This window comes from Cornus florida, unplaced genomic scaffold (genome assembly GCF_030987335.1).
Source record: "Cornus florida cultivar Cherokee Brave unplaced genomic scaffold, ASM3098733v1 CherokeeBrave_3.0.0_Hap2_Chr07, whole genome shotgun sequence".
NCBI classification, from domain to species: Eukaryota; Viridiplantae; Streptophyta; class Magnoliopsida; order Cornales; family Cornaceae; genus Cornus; species Cornus florida.
In genome coordinates, this window is record NW_026775577.1 from 60,534,373 (window position 1) to 60,551,291 (window position 16,919).

Consider the following 16,919-nt stretch of genomic DNA (forward strand, 5'->3'; position numbering starts at 1 on the left):
AAAATGATATTTATTTCTCTACAAGTTAGGCTAAGTGTCTACTCGACGAATCCTGAACTTCAACCACCAAACCAAAACCTTCTTAGATCTTAGGTAATTCTGAGTCCTGCTCCTAACTCAGGTCTTCGTTCTTCTGTTCGAAGTATGCTAATGCCATGATAATTTTGACCATTAACCAGGTTATATGGACCATCGTTACTGATGTATCGTAACTCGTTGACTGCTTGACCGAGTGGTGTGAGCCATTGTTGATGATATAACATTTGTCATGTAGACTCCAGGGTATGACACCCACAAGGTGTATGAATTATATATTTCATTTTTTTTTTTTTTCTATAGTATACCTCCAACTTGTAAAGTTCAAAACCCATAAAAGTCTTCAACTATATGCATTGCTTAATAGCCGTACTAGATGACAAAGTCACAAGCATCTGCAATTCTATATTATTTTTAACCATCAAAGTACTCTTCCCCAAGTCAATTGAAAACAAGCATATAAAACTATTGGAATTCAATAAATTTTATTAATACAGTGGGTGCAAGAGTTGCTGAAGTAAATATAATCCTGGTTGAAGTATATTAACATGTCTCCACTAGTATAATTAACATGTATAAAATTTTGCAGATGCAGTTCACCAAAACCTCTTATTTCTTTCAGAAGATGCTAATTCCATAGATCTTTGCGGTGAATTAGTCCCAAACATTGGCTAAGCCTACTTCATCATTTGTGAAGGCGATACTTAGGAATAGCCACCAAATGGTTGGCCCTAGTAGTTACATGACCAAACAATTCAGTCATGTCCAGTTCATTTGGCAATATGTTATTTGGAAGTTCCCAATCAAAGCAATGCACCAATTGTGCTAGTAGTAGCCGGACCACTATGAGACCCAATTGCATCCCCGGACAATGTCTTCGGCCCGAGCCAAATGGGAGAAGTTGGTAGTCTTGCCCCTTAACATCTATACTACTTCCAACAAACCTCTCCGGGAAAAACTTCTCAGGATCAGTCCATGCATTGGGGTCTTGCCCGATTGCCCATACGTTTATGGTGATTCGAGACTTCTTGGGTATGTGAAAACCGTTAACCGTGCAGTCTTCCATGGACTCGTGAGGTAGCAGTAATGGTGCAACTGGATGGAGCCTGAAGGTTTCCTTCAGCACCATGTCCAAGTACTCTAAGTTCTCCAGGTCTGATTCCTCCACCATCCTATCCATTCCCACCACTTCGTCCAACTCTTTTTGGAGTTTTTTCATCACTGGCGGATCCCTTAAGAGTTCGGAGAGTCCCCACTCTATTGTTGTTGTTGGAGTGTCCATTCCGGCTACAAGCATGTCCTGCAAAGAAACCACAGATAAAATCTTGTAAACCAAAAAAAATAAAAAAAGTAAAATCATTAACCAACATGATATCAACAAAGTCCTTGGTTTGGCCTTTACAGTAAATCATTCTAAAATTGGTATAATGTTGAATCAACTTACCAACATAATGGCTTTGACTCGGGAACGATCAATAGGATACTCAGCATCTTCAGATCCCATGTAGGCCAACAAGATATCCACAAAATCCTTGGTTTTACCTTGGTCCCTAGCTTGAGCATGCTCATCAATGATCTTCTCAAAAAAGGCATCGTAGACCTTGTTTTGAGCCTTCATGCGGGGTTTCAGTCCCTGAAGATCAAGTGCCCCAACATAGGGGAAGTAATCTGCAATGTTGGGAGTAGATGACACGTCCATGCCCTCTTGAATCATAGATTGGAACCCCTTCTCATCGAAGTCCTCATCCGTGTACCTCTTCCCAAACACCATCCGACAAGTCATTTCCACACTCATGGACGACACTTTGGCGCTAACATCAACAGCACCACCATCCACCTGTTTGAGTGATTGGATCAAAAGTCCAACCTCTTCCTCTCTCATAGACTTGAATGAATTTATTTTAGCATTGCTAAACAACTCCAAGGCGCACAGTTTGCGCATGCTACGCCAAGCAGGGCCATACTCACCAAAAAGCAAGCCCTTTTGCTCGAAAGCCACGTACTTAACAGCCTGAATAACTGGCCTACTAGCAAAAACATGGTCATGGGTCTTGAGGAACTGCTTGGCTGCTTCTGGGGATGAGATGACGATGTTTGGGACGAAGCCAAAGCGCATGTACATGATAGGACCATGTTTTTTGGCTAGCTGATGAAGGTCTCGGTGAGGGAACCTCCCTAACATATGAAGGTGTCCCAAAATTGGGAGGCCTCTTGGACCTGGAGGTAGTCTCCTCCCATTCTTTTTCTTCCTAATTGTTGCTTGCAGAATATAAGCAGCTAGTGCAAACAATGCAAGCATTGTCCAAGTTGAGGCCATGGCCAACATTATTAATTTGGTCGAATAACACTTGCTTGTATATACTATATATAAGCCCCTAGCTCTTGTGCCTAAATGGTGGATCTATCTAGGTAGGTTCCGAAGTGAAAACTAGGAGAAAAGTACAAAGAGAAACAGATTGACGTGGTCGAGGTTCTATGCCCACTTGATAATTTAATTGTTCTAATAACAATTACAGAGGATTACAAAATTCAATCCAACCGCCAGCATAAAAAAACGGTGGTTGTTAACAACCAGAAAAGGCGCACAAACATAGGAAGTTAAAAAATTTCAATCCAACTACAAGACAAAAGGACGGTCGTTTTTATTCAAGTCACAATGAGAGCCGGATAGCGGACACGGCAATATATATGAACTTCGGCTAGGTCGTCACGTTCACAAACAAACACAAGTACTTGGAGCACTGACCAAACATAACTACGTGTTCCCAATCAAACATTGAGGAAGGAGTTCAATAATGTTTTTCTTTTTTGTTTTTGGTCTCTAAGAAAATTATGTTATTCTTTTTTGAAAGCTGTGTGTTTTGGACTCTCTTCAATTTTTTACTCAAAAAATCTCTAGTTTATACAGTATCAACACAGCTTAATGTAGGGTCACACAATCCAAATCGAATTTTGTTGACAAAAAATGGAACCAATCCGATTCCAACTTTTCACAAAGAGTAATGCTTATAAGAAGACCCTGTTATGAGAAGAGTTAAGAGCTCGCCCTATATAGACATTGAATTGAAATATGCATTAAATAATTGTAATGTCTGAGATTTTTTTTGAAATTTTCGGTATTTTATTTATTTTGTTTTCCATGTATTGTTTTACGCGCCATGTGAAACTCGATTATTTTTATTGCATGTGTTTATTTATTAATGTGGGACATTGGGGTGTTTTATGTATATGTGTGTATATTTATATATGTGGGTAGTGGAGATGGAGATATTTATGTGTCATGTGTGGGATAGTTTAATGAAGGAGGGTTATTTTGGTACATTGGCAAGTCAAATGGAAGACTCCTTTGTGAGTTATGCGGTGTGTAAGCTGTTAGTTAATTTAATTGTGATTAACTCCTTTAAATGACCTAGATGAAATTAATAGGTCAACTTGCCCAATTTTTATGATTGATTAAATTACCTAAGCAATATGATTAATTAAACATCCATAATCACAAAGATAAATACTGAAAAGTAAAGCAAGTAGAGTTAGAGAGATGGCACTAGGATTTTTAGCGAGGAAACCCGAACCGGTAGAATAGACTAATTGTTGTGGAAAAAACCTTGTGGACTGTGCAGTCCAAAGTAAACCAATCAACTATGTTTGAAACAAACTATAATGGATTTTGACTCAGGCTCACACCTTATCGTTCTACTAAAAATCAATTGTTGATAATCTTTTAACTTTACGACGTCCCGTCCAATAGTTCTTGACTCTAGGCTTACTCTTGATTCTGTAGAAGGATTGCTAATAAATTAAACAATACTTCTCGAATGCTTTGACCCTTTCAAAGTGTAATTGCTTCACCCATTTTCTTTAAGATCTGAACTTTATGGTAGAAGAAATAGATTTGCTTCTCAAAATCTCTAAATCTTCAATTTCGATGAGATAAAGAACAACACAATTAAATCACTCATGTATATATGTTCTCAAAATAAAATCAGAAAAATCAGATTTGATTTCCTGAATAATATCTCTCAAAAGGTTTTCTTAAAATAATAATTTTTTGTTCCTTAGAGTCATACCTTAATTTTGAATGAAAGAGGCATTATATAGAAGTTTGGAAGATCTAAGAATACTTGTAAAAAAAGTGAAATTCTGAAGATCTAAGAATACTGGACCAAAAAGGAATCAAAACATATCAGGAAACTAAAGTTACCTAAGTAGATCTAAAGCCTTGAACCGGTAAAGAGATTGGTTACCTATTCCCAAAGGATAGTGAAGAATCCTTCGAGAACAGCAGCTGGCGACCAGTACTAGATTTGGCTATCGGTTCCCAATGGACAGAAGTGAAAACTTCTATTTGGGTACCTGTTTCTTGATTTGGCTACCAGTTCGAACTAGGCAGAATGTAAACTTCCTAAAAATTTCAAACTTCTAGAACTTCCTAAGTGTTCTCACACACTCATATACCTTACTAAAGCATTGTTCTCATAAACCCTACGTCAATCATAAGGATTTCCTATAATGTGCAAGACTATCATACTAGAAGCATGTACACAATATATATTAAACCCCAAAGGATTATAAAACACTTAAAATATAAACATACTACCACCGCTACCTCAATAGAGAATTGAATCTCTATAATCCAAGCAACCAAGCACTAAATGGAAAACAAGCTTAGGGTTAATGAAGAGGAGAATGAGAGGAAACTTTTACTAGTTAAGGTTCTTAGTCTAAGACAAATGGAAGGGCACCAAAATTGAAGAAGAAAGCTATTAACCAAGCTTTTCTCCAATGGTGGCTAGGTTAGAACTTTGAAGAATTAAGGAAAATGAAGAAGATAAGTGAAAAATGGTGAGTGGAAGGGCTAGAGATCCTCCACTCACTATGTGCTCTTACACTACCTCTTACACACACACTTGCAAGACTAAATCTTAATCCTACACTTGTCACAAATCAAAGGCTCTATCCTTTGGCTTAATCTCAAGCCTACACTTGTCAATAATCAATGGCTACATGTGCACCAATCTAAGGCCAACACATGGATGAATCTCCACCCACCAAATGTCAAGAAGTCATGGTGCCAAGTCTCTTTACCTAAATGCCAACAAATGGCTCCATGAGAGTGTGACACTTGTCACACTTTCCAAAAATTACAAAATGGTCCTTTTTCAAAATATCCTCCAAAATAAATTGCAAAAAGGTCCCCAAAACGAAAAATAATTATTTTACATAATTACACTAAAACTCCAAAAGTTATAAATAATTACACTAAAGTATGCATTCATGCCCTTTACAAGAAAAGTACTAATCTAGCATGCTTTTCAAGAAAAGTAAAAATACCAATGTCATGGAAATCAAATATCATGAATGCATGCAAAATCGGAATCAAATCTGAGCACAACAAGTGAGGTTATGCATGGAAAAATGAAAAATGACTAAAAGACGAAATAAGGAAAAGACAAAATAGGAAAAAGACGAAAAAATAAAATTGCCAAAAATGGAAAAGGAGGAAAATGACCGGGTCATTACAACCTACCCTCCTTAAAAGGATTTCGTCCCTGAAATCGAGTCGTACTTGAAAGGGAGAACAAATGGGGATACCGAGAGCAAACTTCCTGTTCGAGCTCCCAGGTAGCCTCCTCAACGTCGTGATGTCTCCACAAGACCTTAACCAATGGAATGGTCTTGGTCCGCAAAACCTGCTCCCGTGAATCAAGAATCTGGACCAGACCCTCCTTGTAGGTCACGTCCTCATCAACAACAACATTTGTCCACCGTAAAACATGAGATGGATCCGGCTCGTACTTCCTCAACATAGATACATGAAAGACGTCGTGAACCCTATCCAGGTCTGGCAGTAATGCCAAACGATAAGCAACTTCATCGACGCGCTCCAAAATCTGAAATGGCCCAATGAACCTAGGAGACAACTTGCCTGTCTGTCTAAATCTCAGAAGTCCCTTCCGTGGAGAAATCTTGAGAAAGACATGGTCCCCTACCTCAAAAGACAAGGATCTTCTCCTCTTATCAGCATAACTCTTCTGTCTGCTCTAAGTTATAGCCAACCGTTGCCGAATCAACTTAATCTTCTCTGTAGTCTCAAAGACAATATCGGGACCTAAGGCAACTGTATCACCTACCTCGGTCCAACAAATTGGAGATCTGCAAGGTCTACCATACAATGCCTCAAAAGGTGACATGCCAATACTGGTCTGGTAACTGTTGTTATAGGCAAACTCAACCAAGGGTAAGTAGTCTTCCCAACTACCTCCAAAATCCAAAATGCAAGCCCGTAGCATATCCTCCAATATCTGAATGGTACGCTCTGACTGACCATCAGTTTGAGGATGGAATGCCGTGCTGAAATGAAGCGCCGTGTCAAGAGCCTCCTGAAAACTCTACCAAAAGTGAGACGTGAACTTGGGATCCCTATTTGAAACAATGGATACCAGAAGCCCGTGAAGCTTGACAATCTGCCCCACATACAGTCCACTAAGCCTCTCTGCATCATCTGTCACTGCCATAGGCAAAAAGTGAGCCGTCTTAGTTAATCTATCAATAATGACCCAAGCGACATCATTCCTTGCCTTGGATCTCGGAAGTCCCGTCACGAAATCCATAATGATGTGATCCCACTTCCACTCTGCCACTGGTAGTGGTTGCAACAAACCTGCCGGTCTTTGATGCTCTGCCTTCACTTACTGACAAGTAAGGCATTTAGCCACGAACTGAGAAACATCTTGTTTCATACCCTTCCACCAAAACTGTCTCCGCAAATTGTGATACATCTTCGTACCACCTGGATGAACTGCGAGTCGAGAATGGTAAAAATCCTGAAGAACATCATCACGACAAGACAAAGGGACAAACATCCTCCCTCTGTACCTGAGACCACTGTCTGAATGTAAGGTCCAAGCCGCCTGAAATCTGATCGTGGATGGACTTTATCTCCCCATCCTCTTGTTGTACCTCAATAACTCTACTAACAAGAGCCGGTTGAGCCACAAGGCTAAACAAAATAGCAGGTGAAACATCCTCATACAACTGCAAACCAAGATCTGCAAGCTCTTCTAGTATCTTCCATCTGTGAATGGAAATGCTAGCAAGAGTACCCCGTGACTTCCTACTCAATGCATCAGCCACCACGTTGGCCTTCCCCGGATGATTATATAACACAAAGTCATAGTCCTCCATGAACTCAACCCATCTGCACTGTCTCAAATTTAAATCCTTCTGAAAGAAGAGATATTTGAGACTCTTGTAATCGGAGAAAACTTCGAACTTCTCCCCATACAAATAATGTCTCCACCCCTTTAGGGCAAAGATAACCGCTGCCAACTCCAAATCATGTGTCGGATAGTTTAACTCGTGAGTCTTCAACTGTCGAGACCCATAAGCAACTACCCGTTCTGTCTGCGTCAAGACACAACCCAAACCTTCTCGTGAAGCATTACAATAGACCACGTAACCCAAACCACGTTCAGGTATGATCAAAACTGGAGCTGATGTCAACCTGACCTTTAACTCCTGAAAAGCAAAATCACAAGCCTCATTCCATATGAACTTGACCCCTTTGTGAGTAAGTCGAGTCATAGGTGCCGCTAAACGAGAGAAATCCTGAACAAATCTCCTGTAATAGCCTGTTAGGCCAAGAAAACTCTGAACTTCAAACACTGTCTTCGGATGCTCCCAATCCATCATAGACTTAATCTTCGACAGATCCACTGCAACACCACCCCCTGACACAACGTGTCTAAGGAACTTCACCTCTGGTAGCCAAAATTCGCATTTCTTGAACTTGGCATACAATTGGTTATCCCTAAGGATCTGTAAAACTACTCTCAGGTGATATTCATGCTCCTTTCTCGAAGCTGAGTATACGAGAATGTCATCAACGAACACCACCACAAATTTATCAAGATAGTCACTGAATACACGGTTCATCAAATCCATAAAAGCTGCTGGAGCATTGGTCAAACCAAATGGCATCACCAGAAACTCATAATGGCCATACCGTGTACGAAAAGCGGTCTTGGATATATCCTCATCCTTAACCCTCAACTAATAGTAACTTGATTTCAAATCAATCTTCGAAAAGCATGTCGCTCCCTTCAACTGATCAAACAAGTCATCAATCCTAGGCAAAGGATACCTGTTCTTGATCGTAGCTTGATTCAACTTGCGATAATCAATGCAAAGTCTTAAAGACCCATCATTCTTCTTCGCAAAAAGAACTGGTGCTCCCCATGGTGAAGCACTAGGATGAATAAAGCCCTTAGCTTTCAAATCATCCAACTGACCTTTTAACTCATCAAGCTCTACCGGTGCCATACGGTACGGTGCCATAGAGATGGGTGCCGTGCCGGGAATGACATCGATGGCAAAAACAACTTCCCTTAAAGGAGGTAACTCCGTTAGCTCCTCTGGAAAGACATCAACAAAATCCTCAACAACTGCGGGAAAAACACGGCCTAAACTGCTATCCTCGTTAACTAGCAAACTAGCTAAGTAGGATCTATGGCGACTCCAGTCACCAATGCTGAAAACCATAGCCGGGTACGAATCACTCCGATCTCCCACAAAATGGAAACAATCTCCCTTGGGAGTATAAATGGTCATCCTCCCGCGGAAGCAATCGATCGTAGCCCGAAAGAATGACAACCAATTTATCCCAAGAATGACATCAAAACTCGTCATGTCGAGAACAACGAAATCGAACTCCAAAGTCCGTCTAGGTATCTCAATAGCATAACCTCAACAAACACGATCCAAAGACACTGGACCCCCTACTGGTGTGTCAACACACAGAAAACTGTCCCGAAGTGTGACCTCCATACCCAATGAATGTGCAAATGATACAGAAATGAAAGAGTGTGATGCACCAGTGTCAAGAAGAACTCGTGCCCAAGAACTGAAAACCAGAAAGATACCTCGAACTGAAGCGGTGCCTGTGGAAGCATTTGCCTGTGGAAGAGCGTAGGCTCGTCCCTGAGCCCTGCTGTGAACTGCCATGATAGCCTGACTGATGTGTAGAAACAGTAGGTGTAGAACCCTTGGCTGGATAAGTGCCAACTAGCGCCACTGACTGTGGTGCCTGAGGAACTCTGAAACCAGACTGAACCCCTGCAGACTGTGCCGGTACCATCTGTGAATCTGTGCATATTCAACAATTTTGGACAATCCTTCTTGATATGACCTGGTTTCCTGCAATAGAAGCAAGCTCCCTGCCCTGTCTTCATAGAAACTATGTCTGACTGGCCTGTGGATGAAGCTGTGGGCAACGAGGCTTGATGTGCCCCGGTTGCTGACAATGGTAACAAACCACTCCTTGGGCTGATCCCGAAGATACAAGAACTGTGGGTGCAGAACGATTCTGCTGTGATGCCCCCTGTGAGTGAGTATTGTTCCCTGCCCTAGCCTTCTTCCACTGACTCCCGGAAGATGATGGATTATCTCCACGAGGCTGCTTGTGTGAACCCCTGATCCGTAATTGATCCCGTTCCTCTGCTTCAGCTAGCATAGCCCTTTGAACCACTTCTCTGTAAGTCCTCAAATCAAGAATTGAGACCCATGGCCTAATATCAAGATGTAACCTATCTTGAAACTTCATTACCCTGGCCTCGTCTGTCGCTACCATATCCTCGGCATAACGTAAGAGAGAAGTAAATCGTGTCTCATACTCAATGACACTCATAGTGCCCTGATAAAGGCTTGCGAACTGTGTCCTCATCTCCCGCCTCATAGCCCTAGGAAAGAAGCGCTCGAAGAACAAATCTCTGAACTCATTCCAAGTCATCAACTCAATGTTGTGGACATTGGTCATAGACCTCCACCAGATATCTACATCTCCCATGAACAAAGAAGTAGTCAAGGAAATCCTCAACCTGTCCGTGGGTACCGCCATACTGTCTACCTTGCGAACCATAAGGTCCAACCAAGCTTTTGAGACTAGCGGATCTGAACTCCCCACAAATGGATCAATCTTGACCCTCTATAGTCGCATGAAGTACTCCAGTGCCTCATTGACTATTGGTGTTGGTGCCGGTGCCGGTGCTGGAATCTGTACTCCTGCCACCTGCCTACGTATCAACTCCTATAGGGATTCAGTTATCCCCTGATTGATTCCCTGAGCCACTCGCTCCTCATAAGTCGGTGCCCATGGTGGATTAGCATCCCAGCCACGAATTGGAATCCTGGGCCTTCCTGGACCCCGTGTGAACTCTGTGTCAGCCACCTGCTCCTCAGTGCCCTGACGTGAAGACTCTCCACATGTGACAACCATGGTGCTAAACGTGTAAAAGAAAGGAGGTCAACAATAACACAAGTTATTATGACTAAGTGCAACTCACACTATAAATGCACAAGACACGAAACAAAACAAGATATGCAACATTCTGTCATGCTAAAGCAATCAAAGAAAGCTCTTAAAATAGTTAAGCACTTAAAGCAAATAAGTATACATGTCAAACTAAAATGTTCTTAACCACATAGGCATATAAGCACAAAGGCATGTCATACTACCAAACGTGCAATCAAGAAACACTTAAACATGTTATAAAGACAAAACATGTTATCAAAAGCATGTGAATATGTCAAAGTAGATCAACAAAAGCATGATATGCACCCAAAACCCATCGTCCAAAGGTGTTCAAACCTAGGAGCTCTGATACCACTTGTGACGGCCCAAGTTTTTGTAAACCCGGTGCATTAGTGATGACCACAAGATGACCCGATAATTGATCCGAGATGCGGAAGAGAAAGGTGAAACAATGGTCTCTAGAGATACAATGCGTCTCTAAGACACCAATGTGACCCTCAATGAGGTCACGGAACCCAAACGAAACAAATGCAGAGTGTCGTTTCAAAAACGGACAAAAAGAACCTAGGGGCAAAATGGTCATTTTGGAAAAAGTGGATTCAGTGCTATCGAGCACACCATTGGAAAGACAATGACAAATTAGTTAAGTTCAAAAAAATTTTTACTCAATTTGGAGTCCGAACGAGGGAGAAAGGTCAAAAACAAAAATGATGTCGTGGCGGCCCGACGAGGACAACTTACCACTGTTGCAACTGAGAGTAAAAACGGGCATCTAAACGGACTTTTTTGGAAAAACTCAAAGAAGAAACACCTCTTAAAATCAAGTTTCCTAACCTGCTCATGAGCGAAAACAAAAAAAATGCATTGCAAAATGCCCAGAATGCCCCCAAGAAAATCAGGTCAAGAGGAAAAAAACGAATCCGAGCTACTGCCCAAGTTTTGGAAATAGGGCTTCCGGAGGTTTTTAAATTGCCTAAATTGAAAATGCAATCATAAAATACACCCACAAGACCTCCGGAAGTTTCGGATCGGTCGTGACGATTTTCAAAAAAAAGTCGATGAATAGTACCAACTACATTTGTACTAAAAATTTGCAAAACCTGGCAGCAAGGATTTTCTGGAAAAATATAGATTTTTGAGGGCCAATATGATGTTTTCTTGAAAAACACAAAAAATAAACCCCCCCTCAAAATTAAGTTTTCTACGTGACTCGTGAGGAAAAATGAAAAACACTTATTGTGAAATACCCGAAATTCCCCTGTAACAGAATAGGGTCAAAACTAAAAAATATGCAACTTTAAGTTTTTGTTTCATCAAGGAAGGTATTGTTTGCCAAAGTGAGTATGCAAGTGTATGCAATATGATAAAATAGATGTACCAACATGGCCTAAATCCTCTTTACATTCCATTAACAAGTTTAGCATACAAAGCCTACATTTCTCACAAATAAGCTACAATGGCAATACTTGAGTTTTAAAGAGAACATGCTTGTAATCTTTCATGTTAATGGCTCTTGGCCTCATGCTATACATACAAAACAAGTATCAAAAAGAGTACTTAGATACACATTACATGAAGGAAGCCATCTTAGCTTCTAAATTACCATACATCCATGGTATACAAAAGTATTACATCCAAAAGATAAAACATGCCAAACAAGTGCATGCTAATATACAAAAATGCTTCAACTAGCTCAAAAGCTTCTAAGGATGATAAGCATCCATGAACATGATCTCTTTACCTGAAAAACAACCCAAACCATTAGGGTGAGTAATCAAGTTACTCGTAGGAGAAGCATATGCGTATACCCTAAAGTTTCAATATCATTGCGAGATCAATATAGACGAATACAAGGGAGCATTCCACTTAACGTCTATGTTCAAGGTGTTCTAAGGGATCATTTTAAGCTAACTTAAATGATTCTTAAACAACACATAACAATGTTAATGTACTTAACAACATCAATTCGCAATCAACCAAAAATTACAAGTTACAATTAAACATTGGTTGTCAACTTGAAATTTAATGCGAAATCACATAATGGAAAACTTGAACATCTCGTCTTGGACTAAACCAAGATCAATATGGTTATTCCAGGCATTAACCCGCTGGGAAGACAAACCTAGTGCACACTATCTCAATTGGGGAGAACTCATACCTCCCGCACTAAAGCCAAACTTTAACCATGTCACTTGTAACACAATGTCCCAAGAGAATCCAAATATATCAAGTTCAAAACTTATATATCATAATTTAAGGCATATAAACCACCTTCCATGCACAAGTATCTTTAAAACCACACAAACCATGTCTTAGGGTTCCAAATCTAGAATGACATAATAAATGACAAGTTCTTAATATGATATAATGTGCAATATAATACCACAAACTCATCAATTTAATCCATGTCTCAACAATAAGCTTTATATACTAGATTACAACATTTACAGTATTAAGTTTCTAAAATAATTACAATCACCAATAGTAATCAACTTGAATGTAGAATTATCATCACAATAGTATAGTAATTCAAATCAATAAGAGTTATATACAATATCAATAATCCTACACAAGATACATACACAATATACATGCTTAGATCAAATAAACCCTAAGTCAATCATAAGGATTTCCAATAATATGCAAGATTATCATATTAGAAGCATGTACATAATATATATTAAACCCCAAAGGATTATAAAACACTTAAAATATAAACATACTACCACCCCTACCTCAATAGAGAATTGAATCTCTATAATCCAAGCAACCAAACACTAAATGGAAAACAAGCTCAGGGTTAATGAAGAGGAGAATGAGAGGAAACTTTTACTAGTTAAGGTTCTTAGTCTAAGATAAATGGAAGGGCACCAAAATTGAAGAAGAAAACTATTAACCAAGCTTTTCTCCAATGGTGGCTAGGTTAGAACTTTGAAGACCTAAGGAAAATGAAGAGGATAAGTGAAAAATGGTGAGTGGAAGGGCTAGAGATCCTCCACTCACTATGTGTTCTTACACTACTTCTCACATACACACTTGCAAGACTAAATCTTGAAACTACACTTGTCACAAATCAAAGGCTCTATCCTTAGGCTTAATCTCAAGCCTACACTTGTCAATAATCAATGGTTACATGTGCACCAATCTAAGGCCAACACATGGATGAATCTCCACCCACCAAATGTCAAGAAGTCATGGTGCCAAGTCTCTTCACCTAAATGCCAACAAATGGCTCCATGAGAGTGTGACACTTGCCACACTTTCCAAAAATTACAAAATGGTCCTTTTTAAAAATATTCTCCAAAATAAATTACAAAAAGATCCCCAAAATGAAAAATAATTATTTTACATAATTACACTAAAACCCCAAAAGTTATAAATAATTACACTAAAGTACGCATTCATGCCCTTTACAAGAAAAGTATTAATCTAGCTTGCTTTTCAAGAAAAGTAAAAATACCAATGTCATGGAAATCAAATATCATGAATGCATGCAAAATCGGAATCAAATTTGAGCACAACAAGTTAGGTTATGCGCGGAAAAATGAAAAACGACTAAAAGACGAAATAAGGAAAAGACAAAATAGGAAAAAGACGAAAAAAGAAAATCATCGAAAATGGAAAAGGAGGAAAAAGACCGGGTCATTACACCCCATCAAAATCATAACTTGAATTCAAACCCAAACTCAAAAAATGTCCAGAAATGAGTTCTAATAAGGGTGAAAGATAGAGCACGACGAGGGGAACAATAAACGTTAAGGCCGAAGACTTTTCACTTAGGAAATCAAGTGGAGGAGAAGAAAGGTGGCAGCCCAAGGAGCTCCCATGGCTGCTGGCCAAGAGGGGGTGGAAGATGATTAAAATCTGACTTTTCTTCTTTAAGTCCCCTATTTATAGAAAATCTCAAAAAGTGCCCTGAAAGGGCCCCGCCGGGTCCAGAAAAGTGGATTTTGAGCTGACGCACTCAAACAGTGAAACTCCATGAATAAAAAAAAATTCAAAATGAGAAAACATGAACAACAGAAGAAACGGCGTCGAAAACCGAGTTCCGAGCAGAGAGATTTGCCCCGAACAAGTTCGGCGGCAACCGGGGTCAGAAACTCTGAAACTGGAGAAAAACGACCAGAACGGAATTCTAAGAGTACATGATTCAACGAAATGTGAAAATGAATTCTGTACGAGGATCCAGGCTCCAAACGAGGTATTTTTGCAATAACTTTCGTTAATTGCATAATGGCCCCTCCAAAAAGTGAAAACTACACTAATGCCCCAGAATGCAAATATCTTCCAAAAATATTTTCTTAAAAACCCCTAAAATAAAATGTCTTCGAAAGATATTTACGAAAACTACCCCAAGAAAAGAAAATAATTCCAAAGAACTATGCATCTATGCCCCTATGGACACCGGGAGCAACCAGAGTACTTTCTTACAAAAGTAAAGATACGTATTTCGTGGAAACCACTTAGAATGAAGATATGTGAAGTCAAAAACCAACTTCGAGCATGAGAAGTGTGGCTTTGCAAACAAAGTGACAAACGGGGAAAAGACAAAATAGGGAAAAAGACAAAATAGGAAAAATGACGAAAAGTGAATAGTGTCGAAAAAATTGAAAAAATGTGGAAATGACTCGGCCCTCAAAGGAAGTTTTCCATCCAAAGAAAAGAGTTTCGAAAATCACTCTAGAGCATTTGAGACGACACTAAGCAACGAGGAACTGAACTCAGAAGGGAAAAGATCAACGGAAAAAAAATATCCGTGAAAATCTGAGAAAGGGAAAGGAATGAAAATGACCGGGTCATTACAACCTTCCCACCTTAAAGGGATTTCGTCCCCGAAATCCAGCCCCTAACAAAACAAAAGGTGAAGCCAGGATAACTACGAAGTACATCTCCGAATACCCCACACAACACGCCAAACCAGCGACCTTAAAGCTGAAGGGACATACAAACCAGTGTCATTTGCACCCACGTGTTCATGACAAGACAACCTCTTAAAGGAAAAGTGACCACATGGCCACACGACAAGTCAAAACTCACAAATTGAACCCAAGCCAGACAAAGGAATGGAAAACAACAACTGTAACCATCCCTCCTGCTGAACCATCATACCAATTAAAAAACAACCACCAAAGGAACTCCAAGGTAACCACATATCAAATTAGGGTACCGAACAAAGACGACATGGCAATACGAATAGTGACTAGAACCCGCCCACGGCGTACTCAAATGTGCAGTAGCAAAGACAGTACACAGAGTCTGCCCACACCTACTCCTCAGTAAGGTAGCATCGACGGCAACTAGCACTCGCCCACAACACACAACTTTGTACGGTAACATGACAGTATAAAGCACTAGTTCATAACCTGCCCCCCACTAGGTCTACCCATGAAACCTCTCAATACCAATGACACCAATATCGCAAAACAATCATGGTCAAAAACAATGTGGGAACTAGCTATCCGTGAGAGTTGGAATATGGTCCAAAGATGTTCCAAACCATCTTGGCCAATCCCAAACTCTAACATCAATGTCATACGCACCATTATGCTTAAGGCTCAAAATCCTCAATACAGTAAAACCAACATCTTTAACATCTTAAAATATTCCTGTTAACAATATCGATCAAGAATCTAAAGCCTGACAAGCAAATCAAAGCCTCCAGAAATCGAAACAAATCTCACAATAAGACATTTCATCGAAAGTCCTATATATCTCCCTAAAACAAGTCAACTACAAGACTACACCGTAATCAAACATCGGATCCATATCCCTATCATGGATAACTAAATCCTTAAAATAGAAATCCACCGAGTGGCACATATATCATAATCTCGACGAACGAGGTCACAAAACGGGTCTCCCAAAATCGTGCTTGGCAACACCAAGCTAAATCAAAATTTCTCAATTTCGATCCACAACCAATCATCGGAACTACGATTCCTCAAAACTACGCCTAGCCATAGCTAGGACGAGAAAACTTTACAAACAAGCTATATCCAACAACGATCCTCCAAAACTTCTCCTAAGAGTCAACCATATATTGATCTCCAAAACCAAAGCAAGTCTCCAAAAGACATCCTCAAAAGAGCATCAAGCTCCCCTCATGAATCAAACAATTCCTCAATAATATGGACATAAGTCCCCGTTATGTCCCCGTAAAATGATTTCACACCAATTCACTCATTCTGAGCACCACAACTCTATCAACAACCACGGTAAAACTCCCTAAGGAAAGACACAAAGGAAAGGAACCACCAGTCCTAAGAAAGACAACACCATGACTTCATCTCTGAAGTGAAAGACAGCAATGTCAAAGACTTCACCCCCTATATGGAAGTAAGTTGGTCAAAATCCACCAAATCCTGACCAAGGACTCAAGACAACGATAGTGGTCCTTACGGACTAGCCAACCCCAAAGCTGTACACAATGCAACGAAGAGAAGAGACTCACTCCTTGTGAAGCCCCTTACTCAAACCAAGAAAAGAGGAGAAACCCTATTCCCTCCCACAAGTGTTGATATGAAAAACACAAAAAATGGAGCATCCTTCCCACCTTAGGTAAGTGGACAGCTCA

General features: G+C 40.0%; 1 protein-coding gene across 1 annotated transcript; it reads right to left on the reverse strand.

Moving 5' to 3' along the window:
* Positions 1-721: 721 nt before the first annotated feature.
* LOC132267680 (cytochrome P450 71AU50-like) lies at positions 722-2,353 on the reverse strand. Its single transcript, XM_059768800.1, has 2 exons — positions 1,481-2,353; positions 722-1,336 (listed from the first exon to the last, which is right to left on the reverse strand). The coding sequence occupies exons 1-2, from the start codon at positions 2,351-2,353 to the stop codon at positions 722-724; spliced, it is 1,488 nt and encodes a 495-aa protein (XP_059624783.1).
* Positions 2,354-16,919: the final 14,566 nt, after the last annotated feature.

What these genes read in the sequence shown, in the direction of transcription:
- LOC132267680 (XM_059768800.1), bottom strand. Translation starts at nt 2,353, where the DNA reads ATGGCCTCAACTTGGACAATGCTTGCATTGTTTGCACTAGCTGCTTAT. An exon ending in GAGTCAAAGCCATTATGTTG is followed by an intron (nt 1,337 to 1,480) that starts GTAAGTTGATTC and finishes GTTTCTTTGCAG; the next exon opens with GACATGCTTGTAGCCGGAAT.